The 26441-nt window shown below is 67.5% G+C and overlaps 1 protein-coding gene across 2 annotated transcripts in view; it reads left to right on the top strand.

The window, feature by feature from the left end:
* Nucleotides 1-26441, top strand: part of BAHCC1 (BAH domain and coiled-coil containing 1) — a 60370-nt gene that overhangs the window by 17204 nt on the left and 16725 nt on the right. The window contains exons 1-10 of one of the 2 annotated variants that reach the window (XM_035025799.1): nt 6637-6657; nt 7147-7217; nt 16918-17040; nt 20035-21774; nt 22108-22216; nt 22534-22742; nt 22911-23069; nt 23269-23441; nt 23572-23902; nt 24436-25263. In XM_035025799.1, the coding sequence (XP_034881690.1) occupies nt 16968-17040; nt 20035-21774; nt 22108-22216; nt 22534-22742; nt 22911-23069; nt 23269-23441; nt 23572-23902; nt 24436-25263 (3622 nt within the window). In that variant the 5' untranslated portion in view covers nt 6637-6657; nt 7147-7217; nt 16918-16967. Of the gene's footprint in view, nt 1-6477; nt 6658-7146; nt 7218-16917; nt 17041-20034; nt 21775-22107; nt 22217-22533; nt 22743-22910; nt 23070-23268; nt 23442-23571; nt 23903-24435; nt 25264-26441 lie in introns of those variants that run through there. The other variant, XM_035025798.1, reaches the window with a different exon arrangement.

The raw sequence follows: 26441 nt of genomic DNA, 5'->3' as shown, positions 1-26441 counted from the left end.
GTTCTCCTGGGCCATTGGAGAGGGGCTTCCCATGTGACACACTCATGTTTCTGGGCGGGTGCCCCTCAGCCTGGGCTGCCTCCACCTCCTAGGGCTGGGCCCGCCAGGAGGCTCCCCCACGGCTTCACATTCCTGCCTCCTCCATTTCTCTGTCCCTCCTCTCTCCCTGTGCCTGTCTCAGGCTCCTCGTCTTGTCCAGCCACCATCTCGGTTTGTGGACGGCAGCTGGGATCGTTGGGAGGAGTGCTCGGGGACTCCCGGGGCCGTGGTGGCAGAGGGCTGGCTCAAGGTGGGGCAGGGCCTGTGTCTGGCCAGACCGAGTGAGTGAATGGTGCTGGACAGGCCAACGTCTGGGGGCTGCCAGCTTGTGGCAGAGGGGGCTGCCCAGATCTGGACAATGCGTGGTTCCTAGAGAGGCTGCCCAGCAAGGCTGGCCCTGCAGAGGGGCATCCCCCATCGGAGAGGGCTTCGTGTCAGTCTAAGCCACTTCTCTGCTGCAGAGGGGGTGGGCTGCTTGTGGGGAGGCGGGCCTGGCCACGTGGCCTGCCACCTGTCCCCCAGCATCCACACAACTCCCGGAGCCACGTTCAGGTCCAGGTGGCTGGGGGCTGAGCAGCTGGCCTGGGGAGGGGCCTACTCCCAAGCAGCATGGAGTTTGGGAGTTGGGGGTGTTCGAGCTATAGTTTGGTGAAGACTAGAGACTAGGATTCCCTTCTACCACTAGTGAGCCTGGATGTGCCCCCACCTCCCAGGGTGGAGGAGGAGGTGGGCAGGACCCAGTCAGCCGGTCAGCCTGCTGCCCCCTCCCATGTCAGCCCGGGGGCAGACAGAACCAAAGGCCAGGAGCCTCGTCCACGGTCCGGGCCAGCACGGGGACCAGTTTGGTGGGAGTCTGACCCTGGGAAGCGGTCTTAGAGGCCACTCACGCAAGACCACCACCGCCCACGCTCAGAGCCACGTGTCCGTGCCCACGCTCAGAGCCACGTGTCCGCGCCCACGCTCAGAGCCACGTGTCCACATCCATACCCAGAGCTCGTACTGAGCCCGCACCAGCACCCACACCCATAGCCAGGTGTGCACATTCCTAGCCACGCGACCACGCCCAGACGCCCACACGCACGCCCACACACGGTCCCGCTGCCGCCCCTCTGCCCCCGCGTGTGTGCGTGCTTGCGCGTGCACACTCCCACCTCCTGCCTGAGCCAGTGGTGGGCTCCAGCCCAGCCGGGACTGTTCTGGAGCCTCCAGATCGAGTACACCCAGAGCAGGCCCCGTGGGCCGCCATGTGGCACAGACTCCGAGGTCCGTGTCGTGGCACTTTGGGCTTCCTGGTAGGGGCAGTCCCAGAGCGACCCCTCCCTCCAGGGCCTGGTCTCCCCATCCCTGTCCCCCTCCCCCCTGCTTTCCAGCTGGCTGGACCGAGGCCTCTGCTTCGTCGTCCCTGCAGGACTAAAGGCTGGACACCAGCTGGACACTCTCCTTCCTTGCTCCCCGTCCTGGAACGAGAGGGCTGTGGTCTGGTCCATGCAGTGGGCTGCGCGTCCTTCCTGCCTCCTCTTCTCCACAGCTCCCTCTAGGCCTGACTCGGCGCAGGAGGGGCCCTTTGGTCCTCTAGGCAGGCCTCCCGTCCCTCCAGCGTCTCAGCGGCCTCTGGTGTGCTGGGCGAGACCCAGGGGCGCCCCCAGGGGAGTCGGGTGTCCCCGACGCCCAGGTGAGCCCTGCAGGGCCTGGGGGACATGGGGAGCCTGAGCAGGTATGCGCGGGAGGGCGGGAGCTGGTGGGTGCGGAGCCGGGGAGTCCCGGGCCAACAGCCGGTCAGCCGGGCTTCGGGAAGCCACAGGAGCCCTGAGAGCCCCGGAGGGGCTTGCCCCTCAGGAACGGCCGCAGCCATCTTGGCCTTTTCTTCACAACACATCCTGGTTTCCGGGAAGGGAGGATGCTGTCCCTGTGGCTCGCTCAAGGGAAAGCAAATGCTCGCTCTGCCCAGCTCTCTGAGGCCCTCTGTCTGCCCGTCTTTCCCCACCTTCTGCTCCCTCCGCCCTCAGCCTGGGGTCGCAGTGAGGAGACAGGCTTCCTGGTGCCCCCACCGCAGGACGGCCTGGTGTGGAGGTGGGGGCTGGATAGAGAGCGGGGTGCAGGGGCACTGTGGGCACCTGGCCGCCTGGGGTGTACTGGCACCCCAAACTCAGGCTGCATGGCCCAGGGCCACCTGTGTTGCTGCCGGTCAGTCTCAGCGGCCCCTAGACTGGGGGCTCCTCCCGGCCCCACCTGTGCTCTGGGCCGTGGCAGGTAGGCCTGGCAAACAGGGCGGCGGCGGAAGACCCGGCTGTGCTCAGTTTTGCCTGGCCACGTGGGGCCCCCCTGCCGGGGCCGATGCAGCTGGGTGCTGTCCTCTCTGCCCAGAAGCCTGTGGGCCAAGGCTGGGCTCAGCAGCCACTCAAGATTCTCAGGGAGCTCAGGGCATTCCAGCCCGGCTCCATCCGGCTGGGGCAGCTGGGAGGGAAGCGGCCGCCACAGCCGGGGCCAGGGATGGCTCGTTTCCCAGTCCAGGTTGTCTAGGCCTTGGGGCGTGGGGTCAGATGGGGTTCGGGGTCGAGGCTGGGCCTGGGGAGCCAGGCCGCTGGGGGGTGTCAGGCAGCCCTCCCAGGCATGCTGGCCCCTGGAGCAGTTTTCTCAGCCAGCCCGGTGCCCAGGCCAGGCGTCCGTGGGGTACTAGGCAGAGCTCGGGCGGTGCTGGAGCTGGGACGGGAGCCCTGTGTCGGGCTGCAAACCCCAGCTTGGGTTGGCCAGGCCCGGGGGCCGTGCAGAATGTGCAGCACAGCATGGCCTGCCTCTGGCCCTGTGGACACCTCACACCGCGTCCAGGCCCCTTTCCTGAGGCCATCCTATATATGTGCCATATCTGTGATGAGAACGGACCGAGAACCCCGGGGGAGTGGCCAGCTGGACCGTGCACGCTGGAGGGGCTGGGGCAGCCTCGGAGCTGATGGGCCTCGTTCAAACCCCAGTCGAGGTACCTGGGACCGTGAGTCCAGACGAACAATGCCCCGTGGTGGGGTGGGCCTGCCGTCCGGGACTGCGAGAAAGCAATTAGTGTGAGGTTAGTAGAGCCCCTGGTCTGAGAGGGGCTGGCGGATGGCTCCAGGATCGGGGCTCCTAGCTGGGGGCGGGGGCGTCCTAACCGAGCACCTCTCTGGCCTTCCCTGCTGCGGGCTCCCACTGTCCCTTCCCGGGCTGGTGACCGCAGCAGTCCGTGGGCAAGGACCCTGCCAAGAGGAAAGAAGCCTTCAGCCCAGTTCCCGGCCAGACTTGGCTCGTGAGGCTCCAGCCCTGGCCGGGGCCCAGGCCGCCTCTGCTCACGCTCTGTCTGGGGCTGGCTACTGGTTGGCGGGAGGGGCTGGGAGGTGGCAGCCAGGTCTGCCCATGCCCCTGCTGGCCAGGCATGCTGCCATCTCCAGACTCCTTGGAGGTGGAGGTGACAGTGAGAGCCGGGTAGGGGAGGCTCCAGGGGCCATCAGCCCGCTCCCGCCACCCCCCATTGCAGCCCACCTGACAAGGCCTGCAGGACCTTCAGCTGCTAGGCCAGGGTGGCAGTGAAGGGATTGAGCCCTTCCAAGCAAGCAGTGTGGAGCCCCACGGCACATGTTCCAGGCCGGGGGGACTGGCCTGCGGGTCAGGGGGTATGGGAGACCCCCCGGGACCTGGCGCTGCAGACTGGGGTTTTAGGAGGGAGTCTCTCGCCGTGGCTCAGGGCATGGGGTGTCGGTGTGTGCAGTGGGGGGCGGCGGAAGTCCCTTGTGGCGCTGCGTCAGGGCGAGGGCACGTGCGCCTAGGGCACTGTGGTGTGCTCTTGGGGCCTGGGGTCTCCAGGGACCCCTGCTTCCTTCCTTGCGTGCATTTTACAGTGAAGATGCAGACATCATATCTGCATGACGAGGCTCTTCTGTTTTCAACATGAAAGGGAAAGAGTGGAGAGAGGCTCCCAGGTGGACGGTCTGAGCCAGACCACCAGGCCCGGGGCCCACTGGGGGCAGCTGGGTTAGAGCAGGGGGGCAGGGGTGGCCCTGAGGGCCAGGGGGTGGGGGAGGGGCTGGGTTGGCACGCTGTCCCACCCCCTTCATTCCCCACGCTCTGGGGCATGGTTCCCTTCCTTGGACTCTGAGAAGCCAGCTCTCTGAGGGTCCCCAAGAAGGTCCCCTCGATCAGGAGATAGGCTGTGTGGGGGAGGTCGGCCCCAGGCTCGGGGGCTCTGGCTCAGCAGGAAGCACCGCCTGTCACTGGTGTGTCTCCTGCTCTGTGGAGCCAAGACCAGGGGCTGGCTGAGCTGAGCTGCTCCCCGCCCCCCCGCTCCGTGCAGTGGGACCCCCTCTGGGATGGCATCAGAACAGGGCACCCATGAGAATCTCCACCCAGGGCCAGGATAAGTCTCCTGGGGGAGGGCCATGATGTCCTGGGACCTCCCCAACCCAGGTTTCAGCTTAGGACAGCCCACCGGGCCTTGGGCCTGCTCCCCATCTGTCCTGGCCCCAGGTGGGTGACCCTTGGGTGGGGGGCTCTTCAGAGGTTGCCTGCTGCCTCTGTAGGAGCACCAGGAGTGGGCAATCCTGTGCGGGACCCACCTCCAAGCCTCAGCTTCCCTGGACCCGAGGGCCAGAGGGCCCGGTGGGACTCTGAGCTTCACTTCCCGTCCAGCCTGGGGCCTGGCCCGCCGCCTCGCCCCCGCGGTGTGGGAGAGCTCAAGGTGCGGGCTTCTCAGGCTGAGCTCCTGGAGAAATCCTTTATCCAGGCCCGACTCTTGGACTCGGTTGCTTCCCACTGTCCCGGGAGGAGCAGGGTGGGAGGGACTTCCCTGGGAGGGTGCGGGGGTGGGAGGCCCTGGGAGACTCGGCTGGGCCTGGGCGAGGCAGGAAAAGGCCTGCTCATCCCCCAGGCATGGCCCCCCCAGGGTCCCTAGAGCCCAGCAGGGGCCGCCCTCCCACTCCTGCCCCTCCACCGGCGGCCCCTGGAGGCCAACACTTCCCTTCCCAGCCCAGAGTCCCCCCCCACTGGCTGGACGCCTGTGGTCTGGCTGCAGCCCATGGCAGTCCCAGCCCTGTGGTCCGGGAAGTCCCTGGCTCCTAGGCACCTTCGTCCCCTGCCCCTGGGTCCGCTCAGGGTCTCCGTGCAGCCTGACACCCACCACAGAGGTCAGCGTGTAGCCCGGTGCCCCCGCCGGAGCTCACAGACCTGCCTCCGTGGCCTACGCACAGGAAAGGCCCCTTTCCTCCGTAACGTCCCATTCACACTCTGGCAGGGCGAGAGGCCGGCAGGGTCCCCCCCGGGGCAGCCCCTCCCTCTCCCCTGCTCTGGGCCCTGCCTCCTCCATGCTGAGTCACCCCGTGTCTGGGAAGCTCCCAGGGCCACGCCAGGCTGGGTGAGGAATCACAAATTCACAAATTCCCCCTGCCTCCCAGGCTGGGAAACGGCTGCCCTGACTCACCTTGGGCAGGACCCCCAGAGCCACCGTGAATCCCCCGGGCCCCAACACCCAGCCCCACAGGGTGCTGAGCCCCCAGGTCCCTGCTCCCCGTCCCCTGGGATGGTCCCAAGCCAGGCTCACTGCCCGTGGAACAGAGGTGACAAGGTGTGGCCAGAGCGGGGCCATGCGGTGCAGCCCTAAACCACCCGCCAGGCACCAGGGGCCGCTCCTCGAAGAGCGGTCTGTGAACGCAAATGCCCGGTCGGCATGGAGAGCCAGGGGGGCTTGCTCAGCCTGGCGGTGGGCCGGACTTGGGCAGAGAGGGGACACAGTGGCGAGGGTGCAGGTGGACCTGGGGGGCCGCGAGGCCAGTACTGGCGGAAGCACAGAGGGTCCTGGGAGGCAGATGACAGGGCGCCCGCCTGCCGGCCTGGCCAGAACCCCAAGAGACCCCCGGGGCTGTGAAAAGCAGGCCTAGCTTTCTCCTCAGGCTTCTCTCATCCTTCATTTCGGTCTCGCTCACCTGGGACGGGGCTGAGGAGTCAGTCGGTTGGACCGGGGGGAGAAGGTTGAGACCCTACTGTGGGGAGAGGCTGGTCCCCCCGGTGCTGCCCGGGCGGTGGGCAGAGGCTGCGGGGCCCGCAGGGCTGGAGCAGGGCCTCCGCTGACACTGGAGCTCTCCGGGAGGTGTGGGCAAAGCAGTCTGGCAGGTTGGCCGCTGGTGGAGGGACCATGGCCTGGAGAGTCGGGGGCTCTACCTCTGCAGAGAAGGCCCACCCGCAGAGCAGCTTGCTCCCCACAGGCCCAGGGCTTGGCATCTGGCTGCCAGGGTGGGGGAGGGGGCAGCAGGAGTGCAGACAGTCACCGGAGGGCACTGGACCCCGAGCGCACCTGTCGGAGGGCCTCTGGGCTATTTGAAGACAGAAGCCCCGGGAGTTGGGGGCCCAAGAGAGCACCGGGGCAGGGCTTCCTGGTGGGGCTGCCCTGCTCAGACTCATTCTTGCCCCCCGTGTCCACAGCCGGCAGCCGCCTGATGGGGAACTCTCCGGCCTCCTCTTTCATGGGCAGCTTTCTCACCGGCAGCCTGGGCTCAGCGCCCCCCGCGCACCCCAGCGGCCCCGCCCCAGCCCCCTCAGAGCAGGCCTACCGCGCCTCCCACCCTGCCACATCCCAGATCTGGTTCTCCCACTCCCATGAAGGTAAGTCCGCGGCGGGGGCCAGAAGAGGGGCTCCCCTGCTGTGGCCTGCCGAGGAAGCCCCCACAGGGGAGGTGGTAATTGGGTGGAAAGGGGGGGGAGCACCAGGCAGTGGTCCTAGCCAGATGTGCACCACAGATGGGCAGAGAGGGAGGGAAGGAGGTGGGGCTGGGAGGGCTCTGGGGGAGCCGAGGAAATGTGGAACACAGCTGGGCGGGCCGGGGCTGGGCTGCACCCACCTCCCCAGACCCAGAGAGGTATGGGCTCCAGATGTGCCAGCTGGAGGGCGGGGTGGGGAGGACAGAGCTGTCAGCATGCTCACGCTGCCACCTTGGGGGCCTGGCCAAGAGCAGAGTCCCTCCCAGGCCCCTGGCCTCCCCGTGGAACACGGCCCTGTGCGCGCAGGCCGAGCGGCCGGCAGGAAGGCCCCGGAGGCCCCTCTGGGACTCTGGGGCTCCCTGCAGTTCCCCCAGCTCTCTGCTGTCTGTTCAGGCCCGCGGTTGCTGGCGTCCACGCGGCTCGGGAAGGGTTAAGGCCGGCGGCTCTGGCTGGCGCACCAAGAGGTAATGGCACTTGGCAGCGGGCACGGAGGGCTCTCCGCTCCTGGCACGGGCACCGCCGTAACTCAGTGACTGCTGGGCGGCAAGCGCTGTTTGCGGAGCGCGCACCCACACACCGCGCCCGCCGCCGGGTTCCAGGCAGGGAGATTAGCGCCCGGCGCTGCGGGAGAGCCAGAGCAGCCTCTTTGTGCGACAAGAAAGGGGCTGTTTTCCAAACAGGACAGGTGACAAGTGAGGGACAGTTGTTAAAATAATCTGGGCTTTAAGCGCTGTGCAGAGTGCACATGTTGGGCAGGCGATAAGGAGCGGCTCTCTTTGCTGGTGGAGGGGAGGCCAGGCCCGCCCCGAGGCCCCGGGCAGTCAGGGCAGGCGCCCTGGCCCGCACTCACCTCCGCCGCCCCCGGCTCCCTGCCCCCACATTCTCAGGGGCCTCCCCAGGGGAGAGCCGGTGCGGAGGGGGCTGGGCCCTGGCGCGAGGCCTGGCGGCTGTGGGTGGGCCCAGCGCTCTGCACCCCCCGCCCTCAGCCCCTCCAGCCCTTCCGCCTTCTGTGTCCGCCAGGCAAGCTCCTGGCCCTGGCAGGAGCATCTGGGAAGGATGCCTGTGGGAGGGAGGAGTGCAGCCGAGTGTTGGGGAGCAGGCAAGGGGAGGCCTGCAGCAGCCATGGGACCGCCTCAAAATAACGAAGTAACGGAATAACGGCCACTGCCCCACCCGGGCCCAGCCACAGGTGCACGGTGCGCCCCAGCTGGCTGACTCAGTTTCCCCTCCGTGCCAGGGTGGCCCAGGGTCGGGGCAGCAGCTCTGCTTCAGGAGACACATATCCCCTTCCCCTCTGTCCCACCCCTGGGGACCTTACCGGCATGGAGGGCGGTTTGTGGGCAGCGCCACCTGCCCTGGGGCCCGGGGAGAAGGTGTCCCTGTCCTGCTGTGGGGAGAGGGGGGTGGGAGGCAGGCTGCAGACAGCACCCTCAACGGCCTCCCACCACTCACTTCCCCTGAGCCAACGGCCACACCAGCAGAGTCTACCTGGCTGGGGGCAGGGCAGCCCAGCCCCGCGTGCGTGCGGGCGGGCGTGCAGGCCTCCTAGTTGCGTCCACCGTGGCCTGAGCGGGGAGAGGGTCAGGGCTAGGCCACACTGAGGACGTTTCTCCCTCTCAGGCCAGCCCGGACACTGGCTCTGTCTGTGGTCTGTCCCTCCACCAGCCCCCACACACCGCCTGCGCCTCCTCGGGCTCCACGTGCCTGCAGCCTGGTGGGGGAGGGCCTGCCTGCCGGGGCGAGGGGCTCAGTGGGCCAGGGCAGGTGGACAGAGGACAGAGGAAAAGAGGATGTGGCCTCCTAAGCACCCACGCAGCCCCCAGGGCGCCGGGCGTGTAGGGAGCAGGGCCCGCCCGAGGCCGAAGATGAGCCTGGGAAGGGGCAACAGCTCTGAAGGGGAGAGCACCCTCCCGCCGACCTACCATGTCCTACCTGAGGGTAGCTGGTGTGTGTGTGTGTCCCGGGGACCCTGCAACCGCATGCACCCTCCCGGCCTGTGCCTCGGTTTACCCCCTCGCCAGCTCCCTTTTCTCTGCCTTCCGTTGAGCGGCCCGCCTCGGGATCTCCTTCCTGCGGGGTTCCCCGCCCCCCGACAGGCCACGTGGTGCCGGCTGCCTCACGGTGAGCTTGGAGCGTGGAGGCCAGAGCGAGTGGCAGTGCCTGCTGGCTGGCTGCCCTGGCCGCGTGCCCGGCTGCTAGTTTGACGGGGTGCCAACTGGCTCCCCGCGTGCCGGGGCCTGTTTCTCTGCCGCGTGTGCTCAGAGGGAAGGGGGGTGAGGCGGGTGGGGGGCACGCGACACGGCCGGAGAGTGGGGGCTGGCGGGCATGGTGGGCTGCCTGGGCGGGCTGCTTAGAGGTCTGGCTCTCACCCTCATCCTGCTTCCTTCCGCTGCCCCCGGGATGGGCAGGGTGGCAGGTGCCCAGCAAGGCCTGCTCACCGCCCCCTCCCTGACCTGGGGCTGGCCAGGGCTGGGCCCCTGAAGGGCCAGGAGACCAGGACGGGCCAGCAGGTGGGGGCCGGGTCAGAGGAGGGGCCCAGGTGACCCCACCCCTCCAACTCCAGGCAGGACTGCCCACCTCTCCGTTGCTGGACCTAGCTCGCCATTTGGGGGGCAGCCGCCAGAGCAAGGGCCCAGGCTTCCTGCTTCCCTGGCGGAGCAGCTGGGGTGCAGGGGAGGCACCCTGGAGCTGGAGGAGCCGCCCCGGAACATCTGGCCTGGGGCAGAGCCTGTCTGTCCAGCCCCCAGGCCTCCTGGCCTCCTAGGCTCGCCCAAATGAAGGGTCCTGCCAGAAGCTGGACGTTCCCCTCTGAGGCTTAGGGTGGGAGTGGGCAGCAGAATGGGCCAGGGCAGGGGTGCGCCAGTGTCCGGCCGCCTGCCCTGGGTGGGTCGGAGCGGGGGTGGGGGCGGGGGGGGCACAGAACAGCTGGTCCCATTGTCATGGAGCCTGGTCCCTCTCTCCCACCCCACCCCCAGCTGCCGGGCTGGGACCACCCACAGGGCCGGTGAAAGGGGATTCTGTTCCTGGGGGCTCAGCTGGGGGCGCCTAGCTGCTGCACACCACAGCCCGGGCTACTCGTGGTGGAGGGGGAGCCTTGGGGGGCAGCAGGCACACCGGGCCTCTCTGCCAGAGGCGGCTACTGCCCCCCCAGGGCTGGACCAGCCTCCCGGGGCTGCTCCCAGCCCCCAGGCTTCCCCGCACCCTGCCAGGCACCTCGTGGCCCACTCCGTCCCCTCCCCTGGAAGACTTTGGGGAGGGAGTGGGAGCCTGGAGCGTGTCTGTGTGAGGGACAGAGGTGCCACCCCGCATCCACCACCTCTGCGTGACCTTAGAGGCCAGCCTGCTGCCTGGGGCTTCGTGTTCCAGAACGATCCAGAGGAGCTGCCTGAGGCAGGTCTCTGCTCTGGGCCCCGGCCCCTCCCCCCCAGGCCCGGGCAGCTCCTTGTCCCTCTCCTGGCCTCAGTTTTCCCTGATGGCTCAGGTCTCCGGGGCCCTGCCCCCATAGAACCACTGATGACCCCCACATCTGCGGCGCCTCCGCCTGGCCTCCCTGACCCCGGCCCGTGCCGGAAGGAAGGAGGTGGCTCGTGGGGAGAGCTAGCTGCTCTGAGGTCTGAGGACAGAGTGTGGGGAGGGGCCCAAGCTCCCCTGCGCCCAACACGGAAAGGAGGGAGGCCCGTCTCCTGCGGACCTCGGACCCCCTCCAGAGCCTCCTTGGGGCTTTTGTGCTGCCAGCTTTCCGTGACCCCTGCCGGTGCCCTCTGCCCCTGGCTGCCCCCTGCCCTGGTCCACGTCCCCTTCAGGGTCCCAGCCTGTAGTCTGCCCCCCAGCTGTGGGCCTGACCCTGGTGCCGGGGCAGGCTTCCTCCATGTGGCTCCTGACCTGTGTAATCGTTTGCTGAGGGCACAGGTCCCAACCTGATCCCTGTGAGGCCAGTCCCGGGCACCGGCCATGCTGCGGGTCCAGCCTGCCCAGCGCTCCTCTGGGTCCTATGGCCACACGTGGCCCCGAGGTCGGGAGGCCAGGGCCAGTCCCTGGCTCTAGCTCAGGCCAGGAGCACACCTGTGGTGCTCGGGATAATGACATTCTGTGCTGACCCTGGCCCAGGGATGGCACTTGCCTTGTTTACTTCTCTGAGCAACACCGTGGTATGTGGGTGGCTGCTCACCCGTTTTACAGGGGAGGAAACAGGCTCGGGAAAGGGTGCGGCGGGCTTGGAGTCCAGAGAGCCCGCCTGGGAGGCTGTCCACTCCTCCCTTTCTCTCGGCGGCCCCGGTTGCCCCCAAACCCTGGCTCTGCCTGCCTTCCTCGTGTTGGGAGTAGGTGCCACCCCTTTCCCAGCTCCTGCAGGGACCCAAGCTGGGGTGTTGGCAGCATGGTCCTCTGCCCGTGCCCAGGCAGCTGTGGGGGGCTGGGGGGTCAGGACCATGCTGGACCAGGCCCAAGGCCCCTGCCCCTTTCAGGGTCATCTTCACTGCTCAAGAGTGGTACCCGAGGGCTGGGAGAGCCACGGGGCCTCTGGGCCTCCGTTGCCCCATCTGCACACCGCCCTGCCAGAAGAGCCCTTCTGACCCAGCGTGATAGTCAAAGCACGGCCTACTGGCCAGCCGGTGACAGGCGGAGGGCTCCCTGCAGGTTCGCCGGCGACCGCCCTGTCCCCCATAGCCACTGTCCACTGCTGGGCCAGGGGCTTTGGCACCTTCCTGGGCTGACACTTGCCATGGGAGCACATGTGCGGACAGCGCTATCTGGGCTGGGGAGAGGTCCCCATGTCACTGCCCGGGCAGATGGCCTGTCTCTGGCACAACTCTGTGGGGCTGGGTTGGGGTGTTCTCGTGGCCGCACACACCCAGGGTCCCCCAGGCATGATGCCTGGCGGGTGGCCGCCCCTGGAGCGGGACTCCCTAGCACCCAGAGTTGTACTGTGGGATGTCAGTGAAGGTTTTGGGGGTCATGCTGGTCTGCCCCCAGCCCTCCCAGGCCCTCAGGCCCCGCCCCCCCACTGAGGGAGCTCTGCATCTGTGTCCTGGGCAGTCGGAGCCTCGCTCCTCCCTGCAGAGCATATGCCAGGAGCCCGGGACTGTCCACGAACTGCCTGGATCCCGGGCAGACTGCCCGCCGCTTTTGTTCCAGAGGCACCTGCAGGAGCCTGGCACCTTCCCCCGGCTCTTAGCACCCTTCTGGGCCTGGGAAGAGACCAGGGCTGCCAGGCCCTGCACCCTGGGCAGTGGGGGGCGGTGTGTATGCGTGGAGCTCCTGAACCGGGAATTTGACAGGTGGAATGAAACTGGAATCACCTCGAGCCCACACTTGGGCCCTGACCCGCAGCTGTGGGAGGCTGAGGCGGGGGCACTCCTGAGGGCTGAGCTTCCAAAGCCCGCTCCATCCCGGAGAAGGGGTGTCACTCTGAAAGCCCAGGCTGGACACCCTCGGGTCCGAGCATCAAGTGCGAGGGGGCCTCTGGACGGACGCAGGGGGGACCCGGGAAGGGGGCTGTTGCAAGGTTATTCCCTTCAGGTACTAGAGCAGGGATGGCCCGCGTGCTGCGGCCAGTGCCGGTTAGTCAGTCAGTCCCAGCACTAGGCGGCACGTGGATGCAGCCTCAGAAGCCTTCTTAACCCGGCATTCCGGCAGGTCGCTGTCATTTAGTAGATCTGCATGCCATACTTGAAACCCACTGACATCCTGAAAAGGGGGTCACGTGGGAGAGAGTCAGCATCCAGTTAGTGTCAGGCATGGGGCCAGGACCCCTAGCCGGGCACGCGTGGCAGGGTTCTGACGGCAGGAGTGTGCCAGGGCCGGGTGGGATCCGTCAGGGCCGGCAGGCGGGTGGGGGTGGGAGGTCTGCTGGGGCTCCATCTGACGGAGCTGACCCTTGCTGAGCCCCCCCAACCTGAGAGTGAGCCTGACAAAGGAGACGGGGCCTCTGATTGGCCAGATGGGCACTTGGGTTCCTCAGAGCGTGCCCCCAGTGGTCATGTTGTGGGGAGCTGCCTTCGTATCTGATGCCGGGACCCTCCTGGCGGCTCGGCTTGATGGTAGGTGAGAACTTTCCAGCAATTGGAGCCTCAGGATACGAGAGGGTGTCATCCTCCAGGGAGACAGCAGTGCTGTTGGTCAAGGTGGCCTGGGGGACAGGGGTGTCAGTTACAGAAAGGCAGGACCCTGGTGGGGGGAAGTTGGCTGGAGATCCCCCAGCCTCCCCCAGAGAGTCCTGGTCGTCTGGTTGGCTGGCCACACCCCCCCACGCCCCCAGACCTGGCCTCCCAGGAGACTAGGAGGGTGGCCCCTGGGAGGGCAGGGTCGGGAGGGTTGTGGCCCCCAGCCTTGGTGGAGCAGAGGTTCCGGGTCTGGCCTGGGGCAGGTGGGGAAGTGGAGCAGGGAGACCTGGGAGCGGGGAGGTGCTGCGGGGTGGCCCGAGGGCCCCACTGGAAGAGGAGGGCCGACACAGGGTACAGGGGCTGCCCCTCCTTCCTCTCTGGCTCAGAGGCTTGCCGCAGACCTTGGGTCCTCCCAGGAACCCGCCTCTTCACTGGGGTGTCGGGAGAAGCCCCACACTCCGTTGGCCCCTATCTTCTTGCCCGTGTCCCCTATAAAGTGTTCCCATCCCCTTTGTGCTTCAGACCCCACCTTCGGAGCAGCCCCTACTTGGGGAGGGGTCCCTGCTGCCCGCTCTCCTCCTGCCCACTCCCCACACTTCCCACCAGCACCTCCGACCTTCCCGGACAGCCAGCGAAGACCCAGGAGATCCCGGGAGGGGTCGCGGTATGTGGTCACTTTGCTCCCCGGTAGCCCGGGGACCTGGTATGTGCCGCTCCTACCCAGCGCCTGACCCTTTTTGCTTCGTTACACTCGTCGGGCGATGGCCTTGACCCTTTGTCCCCTGTTGTCCCTTCTGCCATGGGATTAGGTTGAGTCTCCTGGCCGCTCACAGCAGCGGGGGCAGGATGGAGGGGGTCCACCGTGAGATGCCCATGGAGGCCTGGGGCCCCTCCGCAGAGCTCATCAAGGCCTTCCGGGGCCTCGAGGGCGGTGGGGGCCCAGGGATGGGTCTGGGGCCGGCCCCCCCCCACTGTGGGCCGTTGCTTTACACAAATTTGCCATCTGTCCCCTAAGGTGGTCACAGTAGCCCCAACCCCTAGGGGTACGAGGTTGGGGGAAGGGGGTCGCAGACTGCGCTGTCCCCTGCAGGAATGTGGGGCTGAGGAGCTCTGGTCCTGGGTTCCTGGGTGTCCAGCCCCGCCCCGCTCCCTGCGCCTCGAGCCCTCCTGACGACCACAGCCCCCACATTCGCCCCCACCATAGCCCCTTCAAGGACCCGGCCGATGCCCTCTCAGAACAGCTGCTCTGGTTTGTAAAATCATGCTTTATTTTTTTCAGTTCAGAGAGGATGATCCTGTTGGGGGACCTTTCTATGTCAGGACTGAGAGGCCCGAGGCCCCCCTCCCCAGTCCCTTCCAGCACCCCCCAGCCCGGCCCATGCCCCTTCTGCTGCTTCTTCCTTCTCCGCCTCCCCAGCCCGAATCCCCGCCCTGGGGTCTCCGAGGGGAAGGCTGGAGGTGGGAGGGGGCCCCTGCATCCTGGTCCGGACGGCCACCCGCTCAACCTCCGAAGGAGAGGGACACCCCCAGCTGGCACCCTCACGCTGCCCCCACAGGGCGCCGCGGGAAGGAGCTCACCACTCAGCCAGCTGAGCGCCTGCTCCCCAAGAGGGCGGGTGGGCGGCAGGCCCGGACCTCCCGAGGGGTCATGGGGGGGTCCACGCCCGGGAAACGGGTTCTGGGAAGGAGGAATTTACAGACTTCTGTTTACCAAAACGAGGCCCGTAAAACATTTAACAGCAGGCGATTAAAAGGGGACAGCTGTGGAGGTTCAGCTACGCCCCCCCTTGCACCCCCCCGTACAGCACACACAGGCTTCGGCCCCCCTGCCCCGCTGCTCCCGTCCCCAGCCCGCTCTCAGCTTTTGTCAAGGCTTCCAGGAGCTGAGTTTAATCTAGGGAGCAGCTGTTCCAGATGCGTCTCCGCACACAAACCAGGCCAGTTGGCCAGGCTCTCCGGACCCAGCCCTGCCCTCAGCAGGAGGGGCTAGAAGGGGGCAGGCCGTGGCGGCGGTTGGCACCTTTCCTGAGTCCCCAGAGGAGCCTGGGGATGTGAGCCCTAAGCAGGGAGACCTCTAGGGCCTCTGGAGCCTGCAGATGGGGCTGGTGGACTGGGGTGCTTTGAGTTTGTGGGGCCCGAGACACGTTCTGCCTAGAACATTCCTTGGGGAGGGGACTCGACAGCTTCACCTCGGACCCACTGGGCCAGAGAACATCAAACGGCATCATTAGGGTCTGGGGGGGTGGCCTGCCTCTGCCGCAGGGCCCACTGGGATCGGAATGCAAGGCCACCCCATGTGGACTGGGACTCTGCTCCCGGGGGATCCCGGAGTGCCCCCGTTTGATGCTGGCCGTGTTCCAGTCCAAACTCTGCTCCTGCAGCTCCATTCTCAGCCTCTGAGCCGAGTGGTACAGCCTGGCCCATGGTAGCTCGGCTCCCCCTTAGCCTCAGGCCTGCGAGGGGCCTCCCGGGCCCCTGATGCTCACAGTGGGCTCCCGGCTGCCCCCTCCATGTACCTGCAGCTGCAGCTGCCCCCAGCACTGAGATAGAGCCCAGACCCACCAGCTTCCACCCTGCCCCCCGGCAGCCTCGGCATCCCAGCAGGCCCACCTCAGGCCATGAGCCAATGCCCCAGGCCCAAGGACGTGGGGGCTGGGAGGTCGGTCCTGTGGTTCTGACCCTGCCCCTTCTGGAAAGGTGTTTCCCACAGGATACTCCGTGGAGTGCTCAGCCACCAGCTGTTACAAGGAATGTTCCACTGGGGCAGCAGAGGGGTTCGGTCATAAATGGAGTTTGGGAAACAGTTACTGAGCGAGATGGAAGGGACTCCACTGTGACGCACTCGGAGTGGGTGCTGCTGCCCCTGGTCCCCAGGCGTGGGGCTCCCGTCATGGCTATGAGAGGCTCTCGCCTGGCCCTGCCCTCTTGGGAAAGCAGTCTGCAGGGCCCCGCCACAGCTCCTCCCTGGGGAAGCCCCTGGATGGTTGCTCCCTCCCAGGAGCCAGTCGCTCTTGGGACAATCATGGAGTCCCCAAAAGAAACTCCTACAGAGCACGCTTTCCATGGAGAAAAAGTTCAGAGCATTGGTCGAAGCTCGAGTCTTAGAGCAAGACTGTGTCCTGCCCGCCCCAGCCGGCCGGCGACCCCTCCCTGCTGGGCCAGGTCGGGAGTTATAGCGGCGAAGGGCCGCCTTCAAGGCGGCTGGTGGCTCTGGGCATCCAGCAGACACGCCTGTGCCTGCCCAGGGCACTGGGGCCGGGCCGGGCCTCCCAGGCTGCGCTAACTTCTGTTTGTCTTCAGCCCTCTGGGGGCAGTGAGTGTGTGCGTCCCAGGTGGCTGAAGCCCCCAAGGTCCAAGGCAGGCGGGGGGCGGGGGGCAGGATGTGGCTGGCATTCTTGTGCTGGGCAGGGCCAGGCCCTGAGGACAGTTTAGGCCCCAGGGGGGACAGAGAAGGGCCTGCCTGGCATGACTCAGAAGTGCCAGGGAGGGTCTCCGGGTTGGGGGCCAGCTCCCTCTGTAGATCTCCGAGCACAAAGGAGGCCCCGCCAGTGGAGAGCCCGCGGGGCCGGCAGCCTCCAGCAAGACGGGGCTTGGCCACAGCCCTCCTGCCCAGCCCAGGGCATGGGCTGCCCAACCCGGGGGCTGCCCGGTAGCTCGGACAGCGCAGGCCAAGGTGGAGTCTGGCCCTGGCTGTCCTGGCTGGCAGTCGGACCGTGTCCAGCGTGTGCGTCCTCCCAGGATGCCTCTCCAGCGCCTCTTGGTTGCCCTGCCTCAGAGCTCCCGCGCCGCTGAGCGCTGCTGGGGAGGAACCACAGGCACCCCCTCCATCCTCCTCTCCCAGCCCATCAGCAATTCAATTTGTGCCGCACCAGAGGGATGGTGTTAGTCGAGTCAGAGTTAATACGATGTATTGATGGGTTGATTTCCCACCGGCCGACTATGCACCAGGCTCCGCAGGGCGTCGCCCCTGGGCTGCCCACCACCTCTCACCTCCCTGGGGTCAGGGCGGGTGTGGGCCTGGGCCTTGGAGGTGCCTCTGCAGCCAGTCTCCTTGCTTCTCTAGCTCCAGGGTACCCCAGATTTTCGGGGAGTCTGGCATCCACCTTTCTACCCATGAGCCACTTGGATCACCATGGAAACAGCAATGTTCTCTATGGGCAGCATCGTTTCTATGGAGCCCAAAAAGGCAAGTGCCGGCTTGGGGCCGTGCTGGGGTCTGGGGCACAGGGCATCCTGGAGGGTGGGACAGGGTGGGGCCGGGGGCTTCTGGGGCACTGGGTAAAGGCAGCCAGCCTGGGCACACCTACGCCCCGGGTCTCAGGCCACTGCGGCGTGGGACTGGGGGAGAGTGAGCCTGCTTCTCAGGCTCCTGGAGGACTAAAACTCCCAGGAGCATGGCCAAGAGGCAGGTTACGTGCTGGGCCTGGGTGAGCACTCTGAAGACCCAGCCACGCGGCCAGGACCTTTCTGGCTGCGGTGGAAGAATCTGCAGGAATCGCTGTCCCGAGGGGTGGAGCTCAGCTCCTGCACGTCTATTTCCTGTCCACCACTGCCTGGGCAGCTTCGGGGGAAGATGCTGTTGGGTAGGGGTGGCGGAGGCCCCCAGGAGCCTGCGCTGGCGGCCTCACTGAGCTGCATGAGGCCCAGGCCCGACTGGCACACCAGGGCCTCGGGTCAGACAGAGGCCGCAGGCGATGTCTCCCTGCAGACGAGGAGGGACTGTCCCTCCCATCAGCGGAAGGGGGCCTCCAGAGGTGCCCGTGGAGAGGGGACACTGAGGTCGGGGCTCTGCTGAAGAGAGGACGGGGCTGGTGGGGCCGTGGGGAGGGGTACGTGCGAGCATGCTCCCCCATGCACACGCACACACTCGTGCAAAGGCCCGAACTCCAGGGCGTGGATCCCCTCAAGGAGCCCGCGGGAGGTGTGGCTGCCTGGAGAAGGGACAGGTGTGGGGAGTGGCTGGAGGCCGTCGTGCCCTGTCTTGAAGATTTTTCCTGGGTGGAGTGACATCTCATTTGGGTTTTAGAAAGGGCTCCCTGGGGTGGTGCCCAGGAGATGGGCAGGGGGACCGTTGGATTGGTTATGTGTTTCAGATGACAGGTGGTGTAGACTTGGGGCCCCCATTCGTGGCCAGGCTGTGGGAGGAGCGGCTCAGGGTTGGGGGGGGTCCATCTTCCACACAGAGGGACTTTCCCAGCGGTATCCAGGAGGTGGCCGGACACTCGTGGTGAGGGTTGGTGCCATGGGAGCCCCCCCGGGTGAGGACAGACGTAGCTCGGGGGAGCCCAAGGAGCCCCGAGAACGGGGCTCTCAGTGGAGGCAGAGGAGGGCCCCACCAAGCACCCGGCAGGATGGACAGGACACTAGGCAGGGCTTAGGAGGTAGCGGTTAGATCAGAGTGTGCCAGAGCGGGTCTCAGGGAAGGAAGGGGACCCCAGCGAGGAAGTTTTGGGGGTGAGCCCACGGCTAACTTTCATGTCCTCCTACCCCCCGCCCCAGCCCTTTCTCCCAACAAGCCTCCCACTCCAGGACATTGGTGTGTCTTGCGACGTTGGGCCTGGCAGGGCGGCTGAGGTCCGGAAAGCCTCGGCCTTGACCCGGGCCTGGACTGGCTGGCTGGGATTGATGCAGATAAGACCCTACCTGGGCGGGGCCAGGAAAGCCCCCCAGCCCCAGGGGACGGAGAGATGCCGGATGCTCCCAGCAAACCAAGTTTCCTTCAGCTTGGGCCAGTGCTCTGCTCCCCAGAGGACAGCCCCCCACAGGCCCCGGGCTGGGTCCCCCAAACTCCCACGTGTACAGCTATTTTGACAGCGCTTGTCAGGGCTGAACCAGAGCCCAGAACCCCTCCGGCAGCGGGTCCCAGAGCTGGCATCCCGGAGCACCGGCGGCCTCTCGGCGTTCAGCGTTTTGGTGGAGTCCCATCCAAGAACATTTGGGTTTCAGAAATCAAGCTAATTAGGGTTCACCCAGGCTACCCTCTTCCCCCTTGTTTTAATTAGCAGGAAACTGACGAGGAACTTCTGTGACTGAGGACAGTTTTACAAGTTCCAAATGTTTCTTTGTTCCCCTCGGCTGCCCCCTCTGGGCTCCAGGCCCTCCACGCAGCCTGTCTGCCACCCCAGCCAGGTGTAGGGGGGTGGCCCCCCAGGTCCCCAGAGACAGGAACCCAGCCCTCACTCTGGGAGCAGTGGGCGTCCCCAGGGCCGGCCAGGGACCCCCAGGGAGAGCATGGCCCCGGGCAGGAAGGGCTCCACCCACCACCCACCTGCCTGGAGGGGCCCCTCCGAGCTGCAGGGGTGTCGAAAGCTGAGAGCGGGTAGGAGTAGGGACGGTCAGCAGGGGCCACTTCCTCGTCTTCCTTCTCTGAACCGTCACCGGAGCCCCAGGTGGGGGCGCCCACAGTGACCATGCAGAGGAGCTGGGGGCCGCCCCGGGGCCCATCCTCAGGCGTGGCCTCACTTCCTGCTGGGGGTCTTAGCTCTCACGGGGGCGTGGTCAGAGCCAGGCATTTCGCGGTCCTCCGTGCACGGTCCCACGGGCCGCGGGCTCTCTCCTGCCGCGCTCCGGTGGCTGGGCGTCTGGGCACGGCCAGCTATGCGGTGGCCCCAGAACGCCACACGCCGTGCGCCTACCATCCACTTAGCTGACCCGCAACTGTGAGTTAGCACCCTCCCCAGAGTCTAAGGCTCTGGTGGCTGTCTGTGAAGCCCGGCCCAGTTCCCGACCCCCTGGCCTTGTGCGGGGTGGGGGGAAGGTGCCTGGTCCACACACATTGCCACCTGCCCCGGCCCTCCCCCCACTCAGCCCCACGGGCGCCGGGGGCCCTGGCCCTTTGTAGCTCCCGTCTCCTGGGAGCTGCACGCAAGTCAAACCTTCGGGGCGGGTGGGAGTTCCGTTTCCCGGGCACAGAGCTTCGGTTTGGAACGATGCTGGAGTCCTAGATGGACGGGCCCACCGCGTGAATGTGCCCAGTGCTCTGAAGGGTGTGCACGCGCATGTGGTTAACGTGGGGACTGCACACGATGTCAGTTTTACGACTAAACCTTCTTGACGGTAGCCGCGGGTCGCTGCCAGCTGGTGCCGGCGGAGAGGCTCCTGGGGCGCGTGTCTCGGGGAGTCTGACCTCTCCAGCCCCTGCCCCGGCCCTCCCAGTGACCTCGGTTCTCTTGGCATGCAGATAACTTCTACCTGCCCCCCCAGCCCACCCTCCTGCCTGCCAACCACAACTTCCCCGGCGTGGCCCGGGCCGCGCCCGGCCACCCCATCGGCTCCTGCAGCCGTGACCGAGGCGAGGCCGGCCCCCTGCAGAAGGGTGCCAAGGAGTTCGACCGCTTCCTCCTGGGCAGAGAGAAGGCCGGCAAGGCGGCGGAGGGCAAGGAGCGGCCGGCGGCCGAGGAGGAGGGCAGCAAGGATCGGCACAAGCTGGTGCTGCCCGGGCCGGCGGACGGCCACTGCAAGGAGAGCGGTGTCACGCCCCGCGGCGCCTGCGAGGGCCGCCCCAAGCACCTCGCCTCCTGCCTCCTCAACACCAAGGTGCTCGACGGCGAGATGGGCAAGGCCGCGCTGGCCAGCTGTGCGGGAGGCATGCTGGTGCGGCCCGGCACGGGAGTCACGGCTTCGGGGCGCTGCACCAAGGAGCTGGTGGGCCCCGCAGAGCCCGGGCCGGCCTTCAGCGAGTGCCTGGAGAGGCGGCAGATGCTGCACCATGCTGTGGCCTACACTGTGCCGTCCGGCCTGCCCGCTGGGCCAGCCCCGCCCCTCAGCACGGCCGCCGGCTCCTTCCCCTGCTTGCAGCTGCACGCCGGCCCGGACGGGCTCTGCCCGCTGCAGGACAAAGTCCCCCGAGACCTGAAGGCCAGCGGGCCCACCTTCGTGCCTTCCGTGGGACACCTGGCTGAGAAGAGCCGTCCCTTCCAGGCCGCCGAGGCCTGTGCCGTGGCAGGTGAGGGCAAAGACCGGCACCTCGATGGCGCCTTGGCCCCCGAGCATGCCGTGCCCTACGGGGTCTCCTATGCCCACCTGAAGGCTGAGGGCAAGGGCGAGCGGCGGCCTGGGGGCTTTGAGGCTGCGCTCAACCCCCGGCTCAAGGGCCTCGAGTATCTCAACAGCACAGGCCCCGAGACCCCCTTCTCCGGGCTCCCCAAAGGTGGTCTGGACAAAAGTGGCTACTTCGAGCTGCCCGCCCACTCGCAGGACTGCGCCCGGCCAAGTCACCAGGACCCGCTGGGTGGGAAGGTCACCCAGGCCTGCTGCACTTTGGATAAGACCACCGGCAAGGAGACCCCCTCAGGTCCCCCTGGGGCCCAGAAGGTGGCCCGGATCCGGCATCAGCAGCACTTGGTGACCCCCGAGGTGGCCCCAGGGGGCAGCGGGGCTGAAGCCAAGCGCAAGTCCCTGGAGCTGGCCTCTCTGGGCTACGGCGGGCCCCACCTGCCCCCGTGGAGCATCCAGTCGGGCCAGGGCACCGCCATGGCCATTGGCGAGGAGCGCAAGGGTGGCACCTACCTGGACCCCTTCAGCGGCAGCCTGCAGCAGGCCGCCCTCCTGCCCCAGGACCTGCCCGCCCCGCCTGACGAGGTCTCAGCCATGAAGAACCTGCTCAAGTACAGCAACCAGGCCCTGGTCGTTGGCCAGAAGGCGCCCTTCGTGGGTCTGGCCGGCCTCAAGGCCAGCTGTGCCCAGCAGGGCATGAAGTTCCCAGCCTCCAAGGGCCCAGCCCAGGCCCCCAGCGAGGCTGAGAGGCCCGACTGTGCCCGAAGCCGGGAGCACGACACCCCGCACAGTGACGTGGAAGTGAGGCAGCCGCCCGTGGGCATCGCGGTGGCCCTGTCCCGGCAGAAGGACACGGTGAGCCGGCCAGAGATGGCCTACGGCGCCAACGCCGGGCGGCAGGGCCGGGCAGCCCCTGCCTTCAAAGGTAGGCCCCTTGGCGGGGAGGGGAGCGGGGAGTGGGCTGACCTGCCCTCGTGTGCCCGTCCGAAGCTTACCCGGGACGGGCCCTGGGCTTTCCCGCTGTCCCCTCCCCATGTCTGCAGTCCCGTCCCTCGCAGGGCTGACCAGCCCGCCCCCATCCCTCGAGGCCACCAGTTCCCCACACCTGCCTTTGGCAGGAGCCCCGGGGCCCACAAGGCAGGAGATCCTCCCTCGGTTCGATGGGCCTCTTGGCTCGGAGGGGGTCCCTGCTTGCTTTAGCCGCTGGCTCCCCGGCCACCCCGACCCTTGACCCTTCTGCCGTCTCCTACCCATGCAGCAGGTGGCGCACCCCGCGCCACCCATGCACTGGACCTGGAGGCCGAGGAGGAAAGGGCACGGCTGTCTGAGGACCGCCTGGGGCTCGCCAGCCGGGAGCTGCTGCTCCAGTAAGAACAGGGCTTCCATCGGGGAGGGAGCCAGGCCACGGCTCTGGGAGAGAGTGGGCCGGGAGAGAGTGGGCCGGGCGGCGCACTCCCCCCCCCCCCGCCCCCGGGCTTTGCTGGGGTTTCTGCCTGTGTCAGGGGTGGGGGGAGCTCTGCTCACTCTCTCGCCACGGCCAGGATGGACGCCCCGATACCGAGGCCCACCTGATCCTGGGGTGTCCCCGTGCCCCTCCAAGGTTGATGGCGACAGGATGGGGTGGAAGAGCTGGGTGGGTGGCCAGCAGCTGTGCTGAGCCCCCATCACCCCCGGTGACCCGCAGGGACAACAAGGACCGCCTGGAGTTCTCCCGGATCCACCCGGCAGGCGGCTGCCCCGGAGACCTGGCCCCTCATCTTGTGATTGGCAGCGGTTCCTCCCTGCCGAGCGGTCAGCTGGGCGGGGACCCGGCCTCCCACCCGCACCCTGCCCACCCGCCCTGGCTGCCCCGCACCCGCAGCCCCTCCCTGTGGATGGGGGGACATTCCTACGGTCAGTGCTCCGAGGGCAGGCGGTGGGGGCAGCCAGCGGGCTTGAAGGGCAGGGCTGTCCTGGGGCTGAGCAGCCCTCGGCCTGGTGCGGGAGGCCCCAGAGCGCGGGGCCCGGCCAGCCTGGGCTCCCCGCTCCACTCTGCCTTACTGCTGTGCCTTGTGTCCCCAGGCCTTGGGCATCCCGCCCTGCACCAGAACCTGCCCCCAGGCTTCCCCACCTCCGTGCCCGGCTCCGTGCCCTCCGTGTTCCCCCTCTCCCAGGACAGCCCTGCCCAGCTCGTCATCCTGCCCTCTGAGCCCGCACCCCACACCGCCCCCCACGCACTCGGTAAGAGCCTCCTAGGCAGGCTGCTTGTACGTGGGGCTGTCACAAGTGGGTCCGAGGAAGGGAGCAGCCCGTGGGGGGGATGGGGCCACGGGAAGCAGGCGAGAGGTAGATGAGCTGTCGGTGAGGGGGTCTCGGGCCTGGGGCGCAGCCCGCGTCCCGTCCTCGCTGGGTCTCATGGCTCCTCTGGCCCTGCCCACAGCTGACGTCATGGACCAGGCCTCCCTGTGGCCCCCCATGTATGGGGGCCGGGGCCCCACCCCCCACGTGCAGCACCCGGGCCAGCTACCCGTGTACTCCCGGTCCCAGCTCCTACGGCAACAAGAGCTCTATGCCTTGCAGCAGAAGCAGCAACCGCGGGCGGCCCCCATCCAGGTACCTGCCCCAGGCCTCACCCGGCGGGGACCCAGTGCTCCGCTCCTTCCCTCCCTCTGCTCCAGCCCAGCCTGGCCCCCCGGATCCTCCCTGCGGGATGATGCCCTGAGCCTCTCCCTCACCCTGACAGCGGAAGCCCGAGGACCATCACCTGGAGCTGGAGGAGCCTGCCCAGGAGAAGACCCTGAAGTCCACCCACAAGCCAGTTGCCTTAACCCCCATAGTCAAGGGCACCCCCTCACCGGCCACCGTAGGCCCTGTCAAGCTGTCACCTTGCTGCCACTCGCCTACCCCAAAGCCCCCCACCAGCTGCCCCACAACGCCACCACGTCCCAGCGCCCCATGCACTTTATCCGTCTGCCCCTCGGGCAGCCCCGGGCCTGGATCCAAGCTGCCCAGCTCCGAGGACAAGAGTGGGGAGGGCCGGCGGTCCGGAGCCGACCTTAGCACGTTGGAACCAGGTGAGAGTGGGCAGCGCTGGGCTGGCCGTGGCCCGCCCCCTTCCACGCAGAGACCTTTTCCCACTTCTGGGCATGCAGAGCTGAACTGAGGGGGCTGCCCTCGTTGGACACCTGAAGAGGTGCCCTCACCTACCCAGGCCCCTGGTAGGGCCCAGGGCTCTGTTGCTTGTCCTCTGTTCTTTCTGTCCTTCCCTGTCCACTGTCCCTCCACGGGGGAAGCACTCAGGGTCCCCCCCGTCTCCTCCCCAGTTCCTGGCAGACAAGGCAGGACGAGGGTTGGGCTCCATTGGCCACCAGTGACAGAGTGCCTGGCCTGCAGGACTGGTTCCCAGCCCTGAATCTGGGTCTTAGTCCCCCTCCATGTGACGTGTTCCCCGTTCCTGTCTCACCTGCTCCGAAGGCAGAGGCAGAGGGCTGGCGGGGGACCCTTCCTCCCAGGTGTGAGTCAGGGATCTAAGACCACCCTGTCCCCGTCTAGAGCAGGGCCCCCCGTACCCCCGCTGCCCCTCCTGATGATACCTGTTCTTTCACAGACCTGCCTCCTGGATATACCTGCCGGGCGGCCAGCCCCACCTTCTCCCTATCCCCCAGGGTGCACCCTCCTGACCTCTTGGACCCCAAAACTATGCAAACTGCAGCCTCCAGGGTCCAGCCTGAGCCAGCGAGGACGTTCCCGCCCGGGGAGCTGCCCCCGCGAAGCCCCCAGAGCCCACAGGAGCCGGGGTTGCCCTCAGGGGCCAGGGAGGCCCCCCAGGACCTTGCCGCCACCCCCCACCCTGCCGAGCGGGGACCCCTGGGGAAGGCAGCAGACCCCAGCCCACTGGAGGGGCTTCGAGAACTGCGATGTGGGGCCCTCCTCGAGGGAGGGGGCCCCGAGGCCACTGGCCAGGCTCATTCTACTCAGGGAGGGGCTGCAGAGGAGGGGGCCACGGCGGAGGGGGGTGGGGAGGAGGGGCCAGGGCGCTCATCAGGGGCGGGCACCCAGGCCCTGCAGCAGCAGAGAGGCCCAGACACCATCGATGAGGCCAGACCAGGCAAACAGCAGGCCCCCAGGGAAGCAAGGCCGGAGGAGGGGGCTGAGTATCAGGAGGACGAGCTGGAGGAGGAAGAGGGCCAGGGGTCAACTTTCAAAAACAGCCACCTGCCCAGGGCACTCCTGGGCCTGGATGCCCTGGTGGCAGCCACCATCGACCTGGGGGACCTGCCAGGCATCAGCCCGCTGGACCCGCAGCTTGCCGCTGCCCCAGGGCCCCCACGCACAGCCCCTTCGCCCTGTAGCTCAGGGATTCATGGAATTGCCCTGCTCAGCGAGCTGGCTGACCTGGAGATCCAGCAGCAGAGGAGGGAGCCGGCCTTGCAAGGTGAGCACCGCCCCCCCCCTCCGTGAGCCCTCTGGGGCCCCAGGGCAGCTGGCCAGACTGTGGGCTTCGGCTCAGCTGTCCCACAGTGGGGCCCCCGCAGCTGCCTTCCAAGGATGCCAAGGCCGTCGGGGGGCGAGGTGGCGAATGGGGAAAGCAGGAAAGGTTGTGCTCCCCTCTGTAGGCATCCAGCCCTGACCGCTCCCACCCAGGCCCAGGGGAGGTGGCCTGAGGCCAATCAGACAGTCCCCAGACCTCGAAACCACATGTCCCCTGCAGTTTCACCAGGGCTGGGGGCTGGGGTGCCGGTCCTTCCTGCCCCGGGGCTGACCTGCAGGTGGAATTGCTCCTGGGCTCCCAGCACCCAGAAGAGCCCTGGGGCGCAGGCATAGGGTCTGGCGCTAGCCCGCGGTGAGCCCCGGACCAGAGCCCGTGGGGACCCCATGCAGGCCGGAAGACCCTCCTCCCTGCCTGAGCAGTAACCCAAGGGGGCCCCCAAAGAGACCCCCGCCCCGGGGGGAGCACCCCCAGCCAGGCGTTGTGCTCATGATACTTATAGAAAGAACCCAACAAAGTTCTCTCGGCTCGCGCACTTGTTCTCCTGGTGCGTGAAGCCCTCTGCTGCCCGCCTCCGGCACCCCGTGTGCCGTCTGGAGGGGATTTCCCCAGAGCCTCTGTGTCACTCTCCTGTCCTCCGAGACGGGCCCGGCGCTGTGCCGAGGGCAGCGTGCTGGGGAGCCCCTCCATGTGGGCTCCCCACTGGACCCCGAGGAGGGCCTCACTTAGGGCTGGGGGCTGCAGGGTGAGGACCCCCCCGCCCGGTCAGGGCTGGGGCCGCCTGGAGCCACCACGTGAGCGTGGCTGGCACAGAGTGTGACGAGCGGATGCTGGGCGCCGTGTGTGGCCACCCAGGCTGTGCATGTGAATGCCTGCTGGACCGGCGCCCATTCACTGAGTGAACGCTCACGTGTAGACCACGTGTGTCCCCGTGTGGGCTCTGCAGCTGCAGCCCAGGCCAGGCGCCCCAGTCGCCGGGGTGTGCGGACCAAGGGAGATGCCATGGCCAGGTCTCCACTCCAGCCTCCCCTCCTGGAGCCCCCAGACCCCCACCCTCCCCTCCTGCTTCTCCCAGACCCCCACCCTCCCCTCCTGGAGCCCCCAGACCCCCACCCTCCCCTCCT

This window comes from Mirounga leonina, unplaced genomic scaffold, assembly GCF_011800145.1.
Source record: "Mirounga leonina isolate KUSES-001 unplaced genomic scaffold, KU_Mleo_1.0 Mir_197, whole genome shotgun sequence".
Classification (NCBI taxonomy): domain Eukaryota; kingdom Metazoa; phylum Chordata; class Mammalia; order Carnivora; family Phocidae; genus Mirounga; species Mirounga leonina.
The sequence above is the reverse complement of the archived record's forward strand: the minus strand, read 5'-3'. Positions and strand labels throughout refer to the sequence as shown.